General features: G+C 36.4%; 1 protein-coding gene across 11 annotated transcripts in view; it reads left to right on the forward strand.

The window, feature by feature from the left end:
- LOC131038927 (APO protein 4, mitochondrial) overlaps window positions 1–20,061 on the forward strand; it is an 81,094-nt gene that overhangs the window by 17,176 nt on the left and 43,857 nt on the right. For 9 of the 11 annotated variants that reach the window (XM_059217035.1, XM_059217036.1, XM_059217038.1 and 6 more), the window contains exon 3: window positions 2,166–2,228. The exons of 1 other annotated variant lie outside the window; for it this stretch is intronic. In XM_059217035.1, the coding sequence (XP_059073018.1) occupies window positions 2,166–2,228 (63 nt within the window). The remainder of the gene's footprint in view (window positions 1–2,165; window positions 2,229–20,061) is intronic. One more of the 11 variants, XM_059217037.1, reaches the window with a different exon arrangement.

Below are 20,061 nucleotides of genomic sequence, written 5' to 3' on the forward strand. Positions count from 1 at the left end.
ATTGATCCTTAGGCGAAATCTTCAGCATTTGAGGAAACTTTGTTCAAGAGAGGATAAGATACCTTGGTATTTTATTCTGTGTTCGCATGTGCTTAAAAAACACATCAACAGTACACAGAAGGAGCCCTGTCAAGTTATATGCAAGATGGACACTACATTCAATACCCGATACTATCAAGTATCGCTACCAAGGATATTGACCAGTCATTGATGGAGAAACAGCGATTATAATAATAACTAAGCCCCGAACATTCTGACGTAGCTTACACATCAGCTAATAGCTGTCAAAATATGTTAAGATTCAATATCGATCATCACTATCAATACACAATCATTAGAATATAGAGATGAGCAAGGGAAGATAAAAGGATATAATTACAAACGATGATAAGTCCATCATCAGCAATCACATACTAAGAAAGATTATCAATGATAAACTAATTAAAGGGCACACTAAGTATAGAGTTGATGTTATGATGGAGAGTCATCGAGATTATGGCTGTGACTATAATACTACTGTGTAATTTGTAAAAAGGCATGTAGTAACCAAGAGAGCTATTCTATTGATGGAGTTATGAAGAATTCATAACTACGATTACAAAGTGACTAATTGGTATAACAAACTGGTACTAAGGAAGACAGCAGACATGTCTCTTGGAGACAACCCATCCTATGGTAAGATATAAAGAGGCAATCGATATCACTTCATTAGGCATCATGGTGTATGTTTATCTCTTATTTATCCTTTATTGGATCTGCTCATTTAAGCATAAACCTTTGGCGTATTTCGGTTGCATAGATCAAAAGAGAGTATTAGAGACAGCGTCATTGTTGCAAGTGCAAATCGTATACATCAGAAACAGCATCATTCTCTTGGTGCATTAATATAACTACACATCTGAAACAGCAACATATCGCTACTAGTGATATTAGTATCATATGTACATTGCATATACTCAAGTGTTAAATCAGAAATAGCAATTCATCGCTCTAGGCGATAGAAAGACATATATAGCATATTTTCCATTGTTAAATCAGACGAGGCTAACATCAGATTGAATATCAAGATCATCTTGCATAATTAATATCAGACGTGTCAGGTATAGCAGAGATAATCTCATCAGTGTGAATTGTACTAAGTGCAGATATATAGATTAGATCATCTGGCATATAGGTAATTGTTCAATCAGAGATAGCAGTGATCAACATATAATCTATATATATATTGTTCCTTGCATAATCTTATTATTGTATATATACTATTATATCAAATGCATAATTCTAAGTGTTATCATAGATCAAATTCATAGTAATAATTGAGACTTAAAGGAAAGAAGTCTCTTGCAATTGACTTTGCAAGACAGTTGTCCCAAATTCACAAGTTATTCTAAAAGGGGACATTACACTTTTTCAATATATAAACCATAACTATTAATAAAACCCTACTCAACCTCTTACAGAGTATGCTGTTGTGTATTTGTAGGCTTGATTTTTATCGTCTAAAATCCTAGTTGGTCCTACTGAAATATGCCTATGACAGTATATGTTTTCTGAAAATCTATAGTCCCTCAGACCTTTTAAGGGTGCATGCCACGACACTTGAACACATGCTTTAGAGCTTGCAAAACCATCCTTCCTTTGCTAAGTGTGTGCTTTACATAGGCATGTGTTTGTCTATAAGAAACCCATTGTCAAATTGTTTATAGAGGCATGTGCCTATGTAAATGATTTTGATTTTTGATGCTTTAAGGTCATTCTAACTTCACTGGGCACACACTTAAGTCCATGGTCATAATTATTAGCAAATAAAAGTTGCTTTTTTCCCTCTATTCACCCATGTGTCTCTGTATGATCCCGATTTTTGCAAACAAAATTCTTTTATGTCTTGTTTGTATACAAGAAACCTATGTTCTAATTTGTAAATAAAATTTTGTTTATAGAGGTGTGTGGCTGTGTAAACAATTTTAATTTTTGATGTTTTTACTTCAATTTAACTTCATCGGGCGTGCGCTTAAGTGCATGTTTATAATTTTAGCAAGTATCAACTCCCGTGTCTCTGTATGACTGCTATTTTTGCAAACAGAAGTCAATTTATGCCCTTGATAGGCATGTGATAGCATCATGATTTGGACTTCGATTTTTTTTTATGCCTTGCCTGCATGCAGGACAATCAGGTGCAATTTTTTTGGATTTGGAAAATCAGCGATCTCCTCCATCAGTGCACACTGGTATGTGTTGATGCATGAATTTTTTAAAATAAAAACTCTTGTCATTTCCCTTTTATTCTGCATGACATGTAAGTTGGCTGCAACTTTGACATGAAAATCTTGTTTGATCCTCACATAGGCATATGGTTAATTGTTGTTTCACATGATTTTATTCTTATCCAAAAGTTTCTATGCCCTTTGTAGGGTGCATGCCCTGCTGCTGAATATTCATGTTTTTATCATCACTTGAACTTGTCTTCTCCAATAGTTGGTGCACTTGACTGTTCATCTTCATATATTTGGATAAATTTTCATTTCTATGAATCCAACTTTTGTCCTTTGTCTTAAAAAACAATCACTTTGGCTTGACGAGTTTTCATAGACAAACCTCTTCATTGTTTGAAACTCATTCAAGTCTTTCAGACGCATTTCAATGATGCTGAAAGCTTTGTTTATTAACCCTACAAAGATATGAAAGAAAGATGAAAAAGAACAACATAGGACAAACAAGACTTTCAACTTGATGAAAGGTGGAATTGAACTTGATTTTTGGCATATGAAAAATCTCGCATGTTGTTGACTAGGTTTGGGGACCATGGTGTATACTTGTAGCGAAGAACTACAAAGTCTTTGATTTATAGCTTGCAGACTGGTGCTTTATTAGTTTTTGTACAAAGCCAGACTATATTTAAAATGCCTAATAGAAGATCACCCAAATGGAAAATACAACACATTACTTAAAGGGGAAACACAATACTGCATAACAATTATGCCATGAATTAAGAAACACAATATGATTTAACTTAGAAAACAAAATCATGTTTTTTACAAGTAGGAGGTAAGGGAAACAAAATGGGTTATACAAAAACCATTTTACAAGTTAGGAAAACCAAGAATTTCTCCATGTAAGCAGAGAATCTAGTGATGGTAGTGTTGACGTGTATTTTGTACACGATCATACACAGAATAAAATACCCAAAGGCATCTTATCCTCTCTTGAATAAAGTCTCTAACTGCTGAAGATTCGCATGAAGGATCAGTTAGGATGACTCCAATGTTCTTTTGGTAGGGTCTCTACGTGTGGATAAGCTCTTTATGGTATGATGTGATTTGCTGGAATCACAAGGGGACTTACATTTGGTGATTGAACTTCCGATCTGCTTTGCTGGAACACAGGCTCTGACTAACTTAGATTTGAAAAAATGGAAAAAGGATAAGGGCGAAGAGAAGATCTAATCCTAATACTAAGAATGTAGGAGCAATGATTTGATTTTTGATGAAACTCTAACTAGGTCTTGTTTTGACATCAATGGACCATCTCCACAAGGCTAGTGCGATCTTCTAAGGGAAGCTTTATGAGGTTCAAATCATCAACGCAGGCATAGACACCATCAAGTTGATGCATATCAATGAAGAAGCGACAAATTGAAATTGAGCTTAAGCTGAATGATTCCAGTTGACTACACAAGGCAAGTCTGCAATCAACAAACTGCTAGTAGTATGGATATACGAATTTCCACCATTAATCAATCACATTTCCTCCATTCATCTAATCATCTACCATCTAGGATTGAAGACTCAACAAGAAACCATGCAAATTGCAAGAAACGACACACTTCACCATTACTTCAATGAAAATGGAGTTTGTTTACAATCAATGGCAACAATTTCTTGCCTTGTCCTCCTATTCTACTCTAATTACTATTCTATCAATTTCTAACTACTCTCTATCTACTAATTGCTTTCTATTATTTACAACTCTCTCTAATTGCTAATTAGCCTTTACAAATGAAATGCCTGGGCTTATATAGTGCCCACAATACAATTTGATGGCTTAGATCAATTCAAGATCAATGGCCAAGATTCAACAATGAAAACCCTAATTAGGGTTTGTTACAACCATTACATAACATTTAATGCTTGACCAATGATAAAATTGTATTGCTTGGACACATGTCCCTTCTAGAAAAATCGACCAATGGATAGCCGGGGTAGGTACATCGGAGTTTGTGCCACCTTCCATGAGTTAAGTACATTGAATTTGGACATGCTGAGGTGGACCACACTGACTGGAGGAGTGATGACTAGGATGCCACCTCATTTGACACTTGTAGCTTGCTAGATATTCAATTTGATGTCGTTGAGAGGCTATCTTTAATTAACTCTTGTCCTAACTCCTTTTGTCCTTGATTTGCAAGATGATGATGTACCTCGCCTTGGAACGCTGGATTGAAAGAGGTCGCCCCTGTCCTGGCTTGATCGTCCCGACGAAGATCGTCCTTGATTCGGCTTGATTTTTCTTGATGAGATCTCCATTTGATGCCTACACAACATTTCAAAATTAGCAACATGATTTTGCAATGAATAACTAGATTAGAGATTAAATTTAGGAAACTTCATAATAAGTCCTTGAGTTATTATTTCCTAAAAAACGATTGAGCTTATTGAAATTCAAAATTTCAAAAATTCAAAATTTAAGCTATGACGATCAAAATTCGAAATTAAAACAAGGGATCTTGCCATACCTTACTTGAGAGCTTAACTCTAAAATGCAAAACAAAGGAATTTGCCCAAGCAAAAATCAAAATTTGAAGCCTTTGACTTGATCTTGAAGGATAATGAACGTCCTCTTTATTAATTCGCTACCCTTGGGGATATCTTTGATGTGTTCTTCAATGTCCTTGGCAAGTTCGCCTAACTTGAAACTCGAACTCCTTTGATAATGCTTGCACCTTCCCATTGAAATTCGCTCCTCCTCTTGAATGATAATTTCGCACTTCCTTTGTATACTTCAAATCGCATATGAAAGAGGATGCTTGAATAATGATTTAAAAATGAAATAAACACCTCCTTTTATAAGCGCTGACCTCTCACAATTACCTCTAGGCCAACTTTGATAAAATGAGGCAATTAAAACGATTTTAAATAAATAATAATGGCCGACGTTGACAAAATAAACCCCAGCGCTCAACTTGATTTTATAATTAATTAACTTTATGCCTTTATAATTAATTTTTTTTTTGATTTTTAATAGGCAAAATTAATTAATAAATGTTATGCGTTATTTTTTAAATGCCACTTAATTAAATTTTCAAAACCTATCGAATTTAGCATTTAAAATAAATTCAATTGTTGGTTTTGGAGCCAAAATGGGAAGATGAAAAAAAAATACAAACCTCATCGCCCTGGTCCCTGACTGAGGGACAGGAGCGATCCATCATCTTGGTCTTGATTCTTGCAATTTTAACGTTCAAAGTCCTCATCTCCACGTTGAATTTGCCACTTTCGTTGGGTCCTTCGAGCTTGAGTGTCTTGCTTATGTGAACAAATGCCTTTTATGACCATTATCGCCCTGGTCCCTTGGAGAGGGACATGAGCGATCCTAGTGTTTTCTCCTTGACCTTTGTAACAATGTTATTCTTTCATTCCACGCTTGTCCTACTTGACTTCCACAAGGCGTATGGATGTTTGAAGGATCATCGCCCTGGTCCCTTGGAGAGGGACAGGAGCGATCCTTATGTCCTGGCTCAAATTGGCAAACTTTTGATCTTTGTTTCTTGTTCATTGCCTCTTAAAGGACGTCCTTGATCTTATGTGAACTTGCTTTGACATGCATTCGAAGGAAAATGAAGGATCCTATGCAAATCGCCCTGGTCCCTTGGAGAGGGACAGGAGCGATATAGCCTCTTTGTTCGATTTGATGATCTCTCGACGTTTGAAACCTTTGTATATCATCCCCTTAAGACACCTTAGACCCTTTACCACCTCGCATGATCTTTTCTTAACGTGATTTTTTGAGAGATCTTACCACTATGATAAATATCGCTCTGGTCCCTTGGAGAGGGACAGAAGCGAACTTGAATGTCTTGGACTTGTCCTTGCTTCCATTAATTTGCCATTGTTTTCATCGTGTAAAATAAAGTCTTTTTGATCCCCTTGGACACTTGAAACGTGATCAACTTTCAAAATCTAGGCCTTTATGGAAATTTCGCTCTGGTCCCTACCTGAGGGACAGGAGCGAACTTAGGTATTTAAGTGCAAATCCTTCATTTTGGCGGTCCTTGTAACTTTGTGCTTGATTGAGATGCATCGAAACGCCTTTGCCACCCTTCACCTTGACTTGAAGTGGTCCTGAACTTAAGTGGAAGGCAAGATAATCAAAATTTCGCCCTGGTCCCTTGGTGAGGGACAGGAGCGAATTTGTACTTTCAAGCTCAACTACACTTTGCCATCTTCAAAAATTATCTTCAATGGTCTTGTTGCGCCCCATCTTATTCATCTTTGGCTTGGAAATCATTGTAACTTGGCAAGAAATTTGTCAAAAGTAAAAATCGCTCTGGTCCCTGACTGAGGGACAGGAGCGAACTTGGGCATTTGGGTCCCTTGTTGACGTTTTATAATCTTCAATTTATCTTCAACGGGTTCAATTCACCTCCTTTCTTGCCTTCGAACATAAAACTTGCTTGATCTTTGCCCAGTGCATACCCTATGAAGAATTTCGCTCTGGTCCCTCGGAGAGGGACGGGAGCTACAATAGACTTCGCCCTGGTCCCTGACTGAGGGACAGGAGCGATTTTTGCATTTTGGTTCATTTTTCTTCACAACGGCACTTCAAGTTATATTCATTTGGTAAAATGCATCTCTTTGGACTTCTTCAAATCATCAAGTCGTTAAAATCCTGTGAGGACAAAGCAATGTCAGACTTTAAGCTCCGGTCCTTCACTGAGGGACAGGAGCGAAATTTGCTCTCTAGGCCAAATCGTTACAATTTTCAAAAAAAGAAGTCTTGGCTAAGGAAGATATCATCTTACTTAATGCTATGAATAAAAGTTAATGTCCAAAAAAGGTCTAAAATTGTGCATATAAAGAAAATCGCTCTGGTCCTTCAGTGAGGGACAGGAGCGAATTTGACCTTCTAGGCAAAAACTTCATCATTTCATCGTTTTTGATCAAGTCTGGATGCTCTATCATGCTCATTTCGTCCTTCACCATGCCTTTGATGTCTCAATTTGTCCAAACAAGGTCAGGAATGACTCCACTAAGCTTTTTCGCTCTGGACCCTTGGTGAGGGACATGAGCGATTCGCCTTGGACCCTTGGAGAGGGACAGGAGCGCTTTTCGCTCTGGACCCTTAGAGAAGGACAGAAGCGAAATTTGACTTTTCGAACTCTCTATCAGGATAAATTTTATGGAATATAGCATTTAAGTATAAGAAAGAAAGTTATATTCCATATATACTTTCAGGATGTTTGAGAGTGGTTTCAGACCTCCAGGAGTTATATTGCAAAATCTAGTTTTTGGAGGTTTTTTCAGTTTCCAGACTTAGTCAAATTCAGGATCAGGACATTCCAGACTTAGCCAAATTTCAGGATCAGGACCTCACTCAAGCAGGACTTGCTATCCTATTGATCTCCCCGACAGCACTCAAAATGCAAAGGCAAACTAACAAAACCCTAAAAAACTAAAGAACAAACCCTAAAAAGCAAAAAAAAAACATGGGTCCCCATTTGCAATGGGGCGATGTGTGAAAACGTCACAACAGGTAGCACATCCTTGTAGACTCCACAAAAGATTTGTTGTGATGAAAGATTTAGGGAGATTTAGTGTTTCAATACACAAAAAAATCCTGATAAGAGTCCATCAATGCCTTGCAATTTAAAATAGTCTTCTATCTCGTTGAAATTCAACCACATTTGTTGCAAATATTTTTTATCCTTTTGAATATCTTGCAAAGTCCTTCTATAATTACACACCCTTAGGAATGATAGTCACTTCATATTGTCTCCATAACATTTTCTTGTCCTCTTCACATGTTGCTTCAATGCTTTCTACCATAAACTTATTAAGGATTTCTTACTTGTCAGACCTATGCCTTCATTGATCATAACTGGATGCATAAACTTTTCCAAATGTATATGCACTAAAACAATCAAGTCTTTGGCTGAATCCACCATAATTAAAACATTATCATACTGTGTAGCAACCTTTTTTAGCATATGTTAATTGATTACTGTTGAATGTTTGACACTTGCTTTTGCATTGATACACATGGGATCTATTGAAGATGAGGATGAATGAAACCTTAAGAGAAAATTCATTGTGCGCTTCATTGAAGACCTACTCTCAAGGTGTTGCAAAATGCAAACAACTGTCAAGGTTCAGCCTCCACATAGAATTTTTATTTGACGAGTGCCTTTAGAGCTGAAGTATCTTCAAGAACAAGAAACTATTCTTCATCTGATTTTGATATATCACGAAAAATATTGAACTCGTGGAAATAAAATTTCTTACCAATACTGCTTGGAGGAGGTTGATATCACTGAAGTGGATGAAGGTTTAGGTGAAGTCATTTCTTCATATTTGACTTATCACTTGATCACTCTTTGCAATAAAGGATTAGCTGATCTTTGTACTATTGGCTTGATTGAATCTCCTTGAAATTTGCTTAGGGTGATCATGTGATCCTCCAACTCGATTACATGTTCTTGGACATCCTTGTGTTTAGTAACATGTCTTCTTTTGAGAAAGAAAGTAGTATCAAGTGTAGAACAGCTATGAAATAGCTTAGAAAAATCTTAGAATTGGGATTTAGAGTGACAATGACCCTAGTAACTAGATGGTTGGACCTTGCATTGAACTCTCCCACAGGTTAGCTATTGTTTTTCTTGACATTTGGAAGTTGTGCAAATAAATTATGACTATCTTTAGTTGGTTTGGTGTGTGCAAGAAAATTCCTGCCCATCAACTCCCAACTAGTAATCACACCAACATCAAGATGGTGGAACCAATCAGTTGTTGCCCCTTGTAATGTTTCCACAAGCAAGTGGACTACAACATCTTTATTTGCTGCACTCAAAATTCCACATGCAGTAGTGAAGATTGAAATATGTTCATTTGGATATGGCTTCACATTACCAAAAAACTTTGGAAAATTTGTCCTTGATCCACAAGGAAGCTTATGATATTCTACAAATGCTTACAAACCCGTATGACAACAGTGTTCTACAAATGCCAACAAACCCATATGACAATAGTGTGTTGGGAGTAAGGTGTCTCAACCTCTGCAAATCCTAACATTGATTTTGCATTTACTTATTTATTATTAGCCTACAAATATCTAGTCATCTAGTGGGAGCCACAGGCTTGGTGGCATCCTACTTGGCAATGACTGTATGACACATATGTTGCACATGTGGAGGCAGGCTTCCCACTTTGAGGATCTTGACAACTGTCAGCCTATGATAGATTCTATGACATATTGGACAAGTGGCAGGAGATACCTTTTACATGGAGAAGGTGGGTGCCGAAGTCGGGTTATGATGAGCTGTAAGAGAACTAGCTAAAATTAGTCATTTATGACAGATTCTCTTACGACTGTAAGTGTTGTAAGTTATGATGGTTGTAAGATGTGTAAGAGCATCTGTCATACCTCCAAATAGTAAATTTTGGGTGCCCAACTTAGGAGGTTTGAATGGGGAATCATTTGGAGGTGTACACGTGTCATTTGCATGCTTTTTGGTGGCCAAAAAATAGGGCTAAATGCTTTGCACGACCCCATCTTGTAGCTTCATCTAGAAGCTTTCTCTTGAGTTGTATTTCTCTATAAAAGGTAGCCTTGGAGAGTAGTAGTCATGTAATGTTTGCAAGTGAAATGTTATGTTGCCGGAATTAATCCAAGTTGTGGGTTGTAGTTGTAGACTCTTGTTGAAGAAGCTAAGTCCTGATATTGTATTGTAAGAATTATGATTACTGGAATACAAAGTACCGTGCTTTTGGAGTGTGGGGTTTTTCACTCGAAAGGGCTTTCCCCACGATATATCTTGTGTTCATTGTGTTTATCTTTATGCATGTTTGTTATCTACTTGTAAATGTGTTTCTGTTTTTGTAATAGAAGATTTGTAAAGAAAATTTGCACAATCTCCCCCACTAGATTAGTGTTAGGAAGTGTTTCCGCACCTTTGCTTCCTTTCATAGTGGAGGTGGTCGATTGTTGTTGATGTGATTAATCTCTAGATTAGCCATTACTTCTAGTGGTGCTTTTTGAAGCTGAAAAATGTTCAACAAGGTTTGGTATAGTTGTAGGAGGACCTGCTTTTCGAGGAGAATGATCATGATTTGTTTTCCTTCGTGATCCAATGTAGAATGCATTATAATTAGTTGTTAGTTGTCATTCCGTAATAGAGGTGCCAAAAATTGTTAGGGTTTTAATTTTGACCTTTAAGTGCAACAAAAAACATAACAAATGTGTAGTAGAACCACTATTCAAATTAGAAGGGAAAGGTCCTTGTAAACAAAAACTAACCTAATTTGAGCAATGTGCACTTACTATTTATTATTTATATAATTATAAACTTTTCTAGGTGGGACATGCTGTAATGTCCCTTTTTGGGATTTGTCTGTACACACCATTAATCTCTAGAAATTCATGTTAGGACATTAAATATTTAGAATCCATAATAAGTATAACATTTAAAACAATATATATTCATCATTACTATCTAATTTAATACATGTATGTTATTACTATTTTGATTAAGACATATTCTTGTTGTGACGTTTTCACACATCACCCATTGCAAATGGGGACCCCTCTTTTCGCTTGTTAGCATAGGAGTTTTTAGTTCAATCATCCTTAGCTTGGCAATAATCATAGTCTTTAACCTTTGTTTGTGAGAAGGGATTGTCTTGACAATCTAGGTTAGGGTTGTTGAGCAACCTTTAGTATGTCTTAAGATTTTAAATTCTTGTCTTTAGTGTGGTCAAGTCCAGAATTCGTGAACAAATGTCTGAGCTGAGGAGTGAAGGTGAAGTTGCAAAATCTTGTCAAAGTTGTTAATGTTGTCAAAATTGCTAGAGGTTGTCAATCTTGTTAACGTTGTCAATTTGGTCATAGTTGTTAGAATGCAAGATGTTGTTACCAATGGATAGATGAGTGAGAAGTGGTGAATTTGCTTGGAATTCCGTTAGGAATTGCAAGCACAATGCCTTAAGGTCATGAACTTCAAGTCCGTATTTTTGCAGGACCTAGGTGAGGAAAAAGTATGAAAATTTTAGTATGAAAATTTGACTAAGTTAGGAGTCAATCCCCTTGCATCATGTACTTGCAACATTTTGTGCAACAGGATATCTCATATGCGCTTAAGAGGAGGGGCGATGCAAAAAGATTCTAAGTCAGGATTTTGTGCGCTTATGCATGCAACTTGCAACATCTTGTGCACCAAGACCCTCAAAATATGACCTAGCTTGTGCATGTGTATATTTCATTTGTGCCCTTGCACTAAGTTGTGCATGCATATACATGAAGTCCTCTCCAAGCATTGTTTGTGCAATAATCCCCCCAAAACCAACCTCATAAGGCAAATTGTGATTATGTAAGTGACACCTTTTGGTGGTCTCCACTTGCATTAGTGCATGTCTATGTCTTCAATGTGCTCATGCTTATGCACATACTCCCTCCAACTCCGCCCACTTGCTAAACCTGTACAAGTCTTCACTCAAGATCCGACCTCACACATGGTGCAAATCCACATTCAAAATTTGGCTAAGTGTTGCCTTAGGGTGGTCTCAATGTGCATTGTGTAGACTCATATCTCAAACCTGCCCTAGACAAAGTGCATACACAACTAGAAAATGCGCCTGAGTTGTGTATACCCAAGGTTATAATGCACTCATGTTTGTGCATTTATAATCCAAAATCCCGCCCAAGCTCTTCACAAGGTTGGCTTCAACACAAAGTTGTGCAAGCATTAGTAGCAAAGCCACCCCACAATGTGCAACCAAACAGCTCATATGTGCTCAAGCACACCTTTTGTGAACACGACTATCTCATTTGCATTCATCATATTTGTGCATATAGGAGTTGCAAATGCGCCCTCATGTTTATACATGTGTCCATCTCAAATCCGCACAACATTGTGCAAGTAAATGTCTAAAATGCGCTCAGTTTTGTGCAATAAGTAGTTTCAAATCTGCTCACTCAACTTGTGCAAATACATCCTTAAAACCTGCCAGTGTAGACAAGGGTCTCATATGTGCCCAAGAGAGAAATTAAATGAGGAAAATTCAATAAATGCAAGTCGGCCTATTAAGGGTTTTCACATTTTGTAATGTCCCTACTAGTTGGGGATCACTATCCTGCAAAAACAGATTGTTAGAATACAACAAACATATAAATATATATGTAATCTAAATTGCAATCGAACTTAAATATACGTAATTAACATAATCATAATTTTAATCTAAAAAAGGATACGAATGCCATACAAAGTATGTCCTTAGGCGGCCGTGAAGCTCGCCTTCTTGGAACCCATCTTGATTCCAAGCCCTCCAGGAAGTTGAAGGTGAATTCGACTCTTGTCTTGAATGTAATTTCTTACGCCCAAGCCATCCAAGGAAGACCATGTGTTCATTCCTTACCTTGGGTGATGCATCCCATCACCCAAGTCCTCAGAGTGGACCGGCCAGATCCATCTCCTCTTGGTTGAACTCAATCAACCAAGCCATACATATGCATATCAATAATCAATATATACTGCCCTAGGATTAGCATAATCCCTCCCTTAAACTAAGGAAGTTTCCTCCCTATAGTTTCCATCATGTGATAATATATTTTTGCCTTTCCTTAATATTTTCCTATTCCCCATTCCATATGTTTATATTCCTGATTTAGCATGTATATTTTTTTTCATATATTCCTTAAAACATTCATTAACCCATATTCACATATATTTTAACTAAGCATTGACATATATTCCTTAATAGTTGAAATCCTTTCATTAAAGCATTTATTAACATGAATATTATATATACATTAACTACATTAATTATACCCCTTCATTACCTATTTAATAGATTAATGCATTTATTATAACATTCATTATTTATATCCATTAATTACTTATATTATAATGTTAATTTTTTGTATCCCTTTTAAATACACAATAATTAACATTACTACGACCTTGCCTATATTCATTACCTCCTTAGTATATTTACCCCTTACCTGTTGGCTTGCAGCAGAATTCCCTTTTTATTCCTCTACTTCCCGTGCCTCCCTTTCTCCCTTCATTGCTGTGGCTGCTTCCCTTTAATGCCTCGCGAAGGGCTGTGACCCCCCACGATCCCCTTCCGCATGAAGGGGTGCGGTGGTAATCGCAGCCCAGGCTACGATTACCGTCACACCTTTTTGTGCGGGGTGATTCGGGGGGGCTTATTTAATTTGTTTGTTTGCTTTTTTTAAGATGTATATACATGTGTATAACGCTTCATTTTAATATTGCTTTTTAATAATAATGTTTGCCTTTTAATATATATATACATGTGTAGTAAACAACACTTCATTTGTTAGATATTTAAAATAATAACATAACACTTCTTTCATTATATGTATATATTAAATATATTACATATTAAATAATGCTTTCCTTTATTATATAAATATATTTCCTCTATTTAATATAATACTTATATTATCGTTTTAATCATGTATTTACAATAATCTTATTTACTCGATCCATATCCTTTAATATTATTACATAAATTTACATTAGGTGATAACGTGGGGGTTATCACACATTTAGTGCAAGCATACACTTCAAATGCGCCCTACTTGTGCATGAACAAGCATGATTTGTGCGTAAGAGTCTTGTGCACTTGGGTGTCTTGAATGCACCCTTACATACAACAATGAGTACGAACATACACATCAAATGTGCCTATAGGAAACATTTAGCAGGTTCAAAAGGGGCTTGGAAGGTATAAATTGTTCATTCTTACAAGTTTTTTCATCCTTGTTTGTTTTGTAGGTTGGAAGCAAGGAAGGGAGGCTTCAAGGATGATGAGAGAAGTAAGATGAAGCATATTCAAAGATGCAAAGGGGTGATGAAGAGGACTCAACCATATGAAAGTGCAAATGCAAGGATCGACATGATCAGACTTGCTAAAGAATGAAGAGGCGTAAGAGAGGATGATCAAGACAAAGTTACGTAATGGAAATGGATTTGGATTTCCAAGGGAAATCCAAGATCCAAATGGATAGTACCTCAAAGATGATTTGTCAATACAAGGAAATATCAATAGGGATAGCTTTACAGTGAAGGGCTCTACATCAAGATAGGCCACATGAAAGGAACAATTGCAACATGGAGATACCCCTACATCAAGGCAAAGAATTCAAGTCTAAAGAAAGGATCAATGCAAGGATTAAGGTGAAATGCAACACAAAGACGAAGTTCCCAAGTTAGGAGATGAAATTGCAAGAAGATCAAGCTAGATAATTTTAGAAGAGTTAATCAAAGTTAGAGAGTTGACCAGCAAAGATGATGCAATTTGGGAATATGAATCATCACATCAAGTAGTTGGAACCATGCCAAGCATCAAGAGATATTGCTTGAAGTACGTTGAGGTGGTGCCTAATCATCTTCAACCAATGAAATCACGACAAGGTGTTCAAGTACATTGAACCTAACTCATCAAAGGAGGAGCAAGTGACATGTGGCGCTTCATCAAATATTGTTCAATGTACCTAAGCTCATTTCTCATTGGTCCTTCACCTAAAAGGACTTGTATTCAAAGCATTGTAAATTTCTCATTGGTTGAAGGGAGTTAATTATAACTAACCCTAATTAGGGTTTCATCATGTAATCTCGGCCATTGATTTCAAATCAATCCTAGCCTTTGTATCGTATTTGGGATGTCTATATAAGGCATTGCCTTTTCATTTGTAAAGGTTAATAGTTGGTAGTTAGAAGTTCATAAGTAGGAAACAAGTAGAGGTAGAGTAGGAGGAGAAGAAATTGTTGCCGAACCTATGTTGGAATGAACATATGAATTGAAGTTATGGTGGATTCTTGTGTGTTATCTCAATGTATTGCATGGTTTCTACTTCTCAAGTTTAGATTTCTGAATTAGTTGAATGGAAGATCTTATTGTTGATTAATGGTGAAACCTACATGTTCATACCATTTGGAATTTGTTGATTGCAAATTGTAGTGCATGGTTAGACTGAACTTATATAAAAGCTTAATTTCAATTGCTTTGTGCTCATTGTTCATGGTGTTGGTGTGCATAAGTGATATGAAAATCATTCACTTACCCTTGGGAGTTTGCACCATCTTTGTGTAGTTGTTTCCTCATGGCGAAACAAAGCTTGAAATGGTTTCATCGAGTCAACGCTTTTCTTACATCCATAGGTGTTAGCTTAGATTTCCTATCCCTTTATTCCTTTTGTCTTTTATTTTCCAAGTCAATTAGATTCCACATTCCAGCTAGGATTCATAAACGCAATTCCCTTTGTGATTACCATCATTATCACATCAAATACACTAAGTCTATCTAGAATTTAAAGTCGATTGTTCGCAATTTAAACCTTGGAATTGCCTTATTTGATCATATTCTTTAGCATATGAGGTTTCTTTGTTCAAGAGAGTATTCTATTCTATGCTCGAGGTGTCCTAAAAAACACATCAACAATTCCTATAGTCAATTGTACTAGGAATTCACTAGGAATATTTGCATATCATAATCTCAAGGATAGTTGTCCTTGTATTGTGAGAGCATGGGTGGATTCCCTATCCATCCATCTCGGGGTGGTGTACTTGAGAAGACCCTCAAGCGTAGGGGCATGATTGGATTCTTGATCCTCAACATCTCTTGGCCCATGAACGTGGGAGGATTTTAGGTCCCTCCCATCCCTCAATCTATTTTGGAGGTTGACCGTCCTCCTCGATCAAGCCCAAGAGCACACATTCGCCTCCTAGCCCACAAGCATGACAAGACCTCCAATCCATTCATGTTGGGGTGGTGTGCTTGATAAGACATATGAATACTGCCTTCCTCAACAAGCCTAGGAGCCTCATTCACTTCCCAACCCACAAGCATGGCATGTTATCCAATTGATCCATCTCAAGGTAGCGTACTTGATAAGACTTATGAAGAATGTCTTCCTCAACAAGCCTAGGAGCACTCATTTGCCTCCCAGCCTACGAGCATGGTAGAAACTCCAATCCATCCATCTTGGGATGGCGTACTTGATGAAGAATGGATGGTACTTCAACTCTTGTGAACTCAAAAGGCTGGTTGTCCATCCTATTTGCAAGATATTACTATAAATTCAAAATAGATTGCTTAAAGGAAATTTGCTATAATTAATGTTAATAAATACTTCTTATAATCCTGAATAATCTTATTAAATGTTCCTTGAGCAACGTACTAGAATTATATATATATATATGTATAATATTGCTGGTTATATTTAGCCTTTATGATTCACTGATCAATTCACTAAATATTGTAATGGCTGATCATCTCCTTTCATGAACTTTCTCTTTGATTTGCATCCAATTATCCAATTGCTCAAATGATGATTGATCCTCTTAAAAGAATTCAACGGCAACCCAACTTGCTGATGGTATGATTTCTCATTATCATCATTTCTTGAAGGATTGATGAGTGGATTGCTTAATTGATACTTAATGAATGTTAACCAGCTTGAACAATTCTCTTAAAAGGATTCAATCCAACTCGCTGATTGGTTGATTTCTCTTTATCATCATTTCTTGAAGGATTGATGAGTGGATTTCTTAAATGATACTTAATGATACCATTAGAGTACAAAGCATCACAAATGGTATATTTATTTTTCAGAAAGTGTTTTGACTTCATGGACTGCCCAGGAATATTGTTAGTGGTTGTGATGGCAGATTTCTTAGTGCATTTTGGCGGGAATTATTCCATCTGGTTGGCATCGAACTAACTCCTAGCACGAACCCCAGACCGATGTTCAAACTGAAATAGTGAACAAATGGGTTGAGGGGTATATGTGCAACTATGTTGCACAACAAATGGCATGGACGTGCTGGCTGCATTTAGGAGAGCATTGCTACAATTCTACCTTTCATGTGTTGATAGGAATGTCCCCATTCAAAGCTCTATGTGGATATGATGCTCCTTCATTCGTTGATATGGCATTTGGTGATAGTAGGGTTCCGAAAGCCAAGGATTGGATACAAGAAAGCCAAGATATCCTCAAGTCACTTAAGGATAATCTCCATCATGTTGAAAACCAACAAAAGATGTATGCAGACAAACGCAAGATTAAGCGTAGTTTTGATGCAAATGATATGGTTTTCTTACGCCTCCAACCTTACAAACAGTCTTCATTGGAAAGAAGTGGCGCCGAAAAGTTGAAATGACGTTACTGTAGGCCCTCCAAAATTAAATGAAGAGTTGGGAAAGTTGCATATGAGTTGGAGTTACCTGAAGGCAATAAGATACACAACATATTTCATGTATCATGCCTTAAAAAGGCATTAGGACAACACATTTCGGTATCTTTAGAGCTTCCTCTGTTAGATGAAAGGCAAGTTGGTGTTGGAACCTTGTGAAATTTTGTAAGTTTGAGAGTAGAAACTTAGAAGCCGAACTATCAGAGAATATTTGGTTCGATGGAAAGATTTGCCAATAGAGGATGCTACCTAGGAAGGAGATCAGATACTACAACACCTGCAGTTGCAGTTGCTTGTGGACAAGTAAAGTCAGGAAGGGGGGATTGTAATGTCCCTTTTCCACGAGAAAAGTTAGTAAAAAGGAGTTATATTAACTATTTAATATTATTGCTTTAAATGAAAATTATTAAAGTAATATTAAATAATTAATTAATGTGACTTTAGAGCAAATTAATTAAAGTACAAATAAAACATAACTATTTGGGAAATAGTTGGAACTGATTATTATTTGTTTTGATTGGTAAAGTTTATTTATTTATATTAATATATCGAGATTTAACCGGGCCCGAACCAGGTGGCACTACATCTAGGGAGCCACCTCCCCTGACCAACAAGGCACCATAGTGTAGGACCCATTAACAGGTCAATAATCACATACAGACTTTCACTCCACCCCTATCATGTGAGTGGAGAATCATATTAAAGGACCCTTCCTCCTTAACTCTCGTTTCTCTCTTTCTCTTTACCTCTGTCCATCCTTCCTCTTTACATAGATACTGGAAATTGTGAGAAAACCTTGATTGACTTGATATGAACACATATACAAAGGATAATGAATTAAGCATGAACTGCATTCAAAACCACAATACTTCCTCTAATAAAATCTACAATACAAAGCTTGCATTAATTATTATTTCTTACCCAACTCACAATACAATTAACTCAAAACTCAATAACTTACTATTAGGAATCTAAGTGCAAATGACAGTTATTTATAAAGTACACAAATTTTACACGAGAAATAAACCCATAAGCTAATTGTAATTCCTACCTTAAGAACATATTACTTGCATGCAATGCAAGCCTTATTACAAAATTGTATTTACTAATTCTGAAACTAGACTTAGGTAATCTTCATTTACATTCTCGGTACAAAGTAATAAAAACTAACATTGAAACAATCATCTCTTGCATGATAAGAGATCCTAAAATAGATGATTCCTTTAATTTACATTAAACTAAAACTGGAGACAAATAAAAATAGTGCAGAATATAAATAGCTTTAGCTAAAAATAGATTTTTTAGAATGTGCTTTACTTCTTGGAAATGGTAATGCCAGAAAAAAAAAAAAATCTGGCCATAAATAGGATGGGCTAAAAATTGTGAAAATGTACAAGTGGCTCTAAAGACAATTCTGATGATTTTGGTGAGGCATGTCTCTGTTTTGCTCATGGTGGATTCTTCAACAAACCTCTGAAAATTTGACAATCTGACTTTGATGTCTTGAATCTGAAAACCTTCCTCTGTGAATTCCAAAATCTATCCCTTGTCAACTTTGTGAACCTTGCAACAGAAAACTTCTTTGGCAATATGCTTCAATGAAATCAAGTTATTGTATTGAAATGCCTGAATGAAGAATGGCAGGAATAACAACTTCTCATTGTTTGTTCTTGTAATGATTGAAATATTATTGAGGATTGCTTCCACAGTTACCTGCACTGAATAGTACTCTCCAATGACTATTAATAATTTCTAAACTGTCTTATGTATGCTAACTTTTGTTACAAGACTGGATGACTATGTCAATTATAACTCATATAGAAATATGCAAAGGACTCGTGCTATTCTGTTCTCAAAATTGTACCCTGAAGTCTTGGAATGTTCACCCATTGTTGGTCGTTTAAGACCCTGCTGATGCAAGAATGAAGTTGCACCTCTGCTGGTTTTTGCCAAAAGATTGTTCTATTGATTACAAACCTTACTTCGCATCAAACTTTTTACTGAAACTCACAACTCTGAATTCTTTGTTTTGAATATCTGCTAGTATGTCTGAACACTTGCTGTAATTCATGAGAAATCAAGAACATTGGAAATGTCCTTAATCCTGCTGAAATAATGAATGCCACAGCTGTTATGACGAAGTATGAAGATCACAAAACATCTAATTCCGCCCTTGGTCATCCATACAAATATCTCACTTTTTACCTGTTGAGTTTGCAAACTTAAAGCTGCTTTTATTTCACTCTGGTTGGACAACTATTAAAAGTTTGATTTTCTATTTTTGAAAAGTTCACACTTGATAAATGGATGTCTTTTTCTATATATAAATCACAAATATTAATAAAATCCTAGTTGGCCCCTGCTGAAATGTGATTATGACTGCATATATTTTCGTAAGTTCTATAATCCCTCTTAAGGGTGCATGGCACAATTGAAATACATTTTTTAAAGCTTTCGAAACCATCCTTCCTCTGCTAAGTGTGCTGTTTATTGTACTTCGAACTTGAGATTTGAACTTGTTTTTTCCTCCACATTGGGGCGCATGTGTACATGCAAATCCTTTTTAAATTTTCTGACTTCTTTTCCCTTTACATAAGTGTATGTTTGTCTGTAAGAAAACCATTTTCAAA

The sequence above is a fragment of the Cryptomeria japonica genome, chromosome 3 (assembly GCF_030272615.1).
Source record: "Cryptomeria japonica chromosome 3, Sugi_1.0, whole genome shotgun sequence".
Lineage (NCBI taxonomy): Eukaryota > Viridiplantae > Streptophyta > Pinopsida > Cupressales > Cupressaceae > Cryptomeria > Cryptomeria japonica.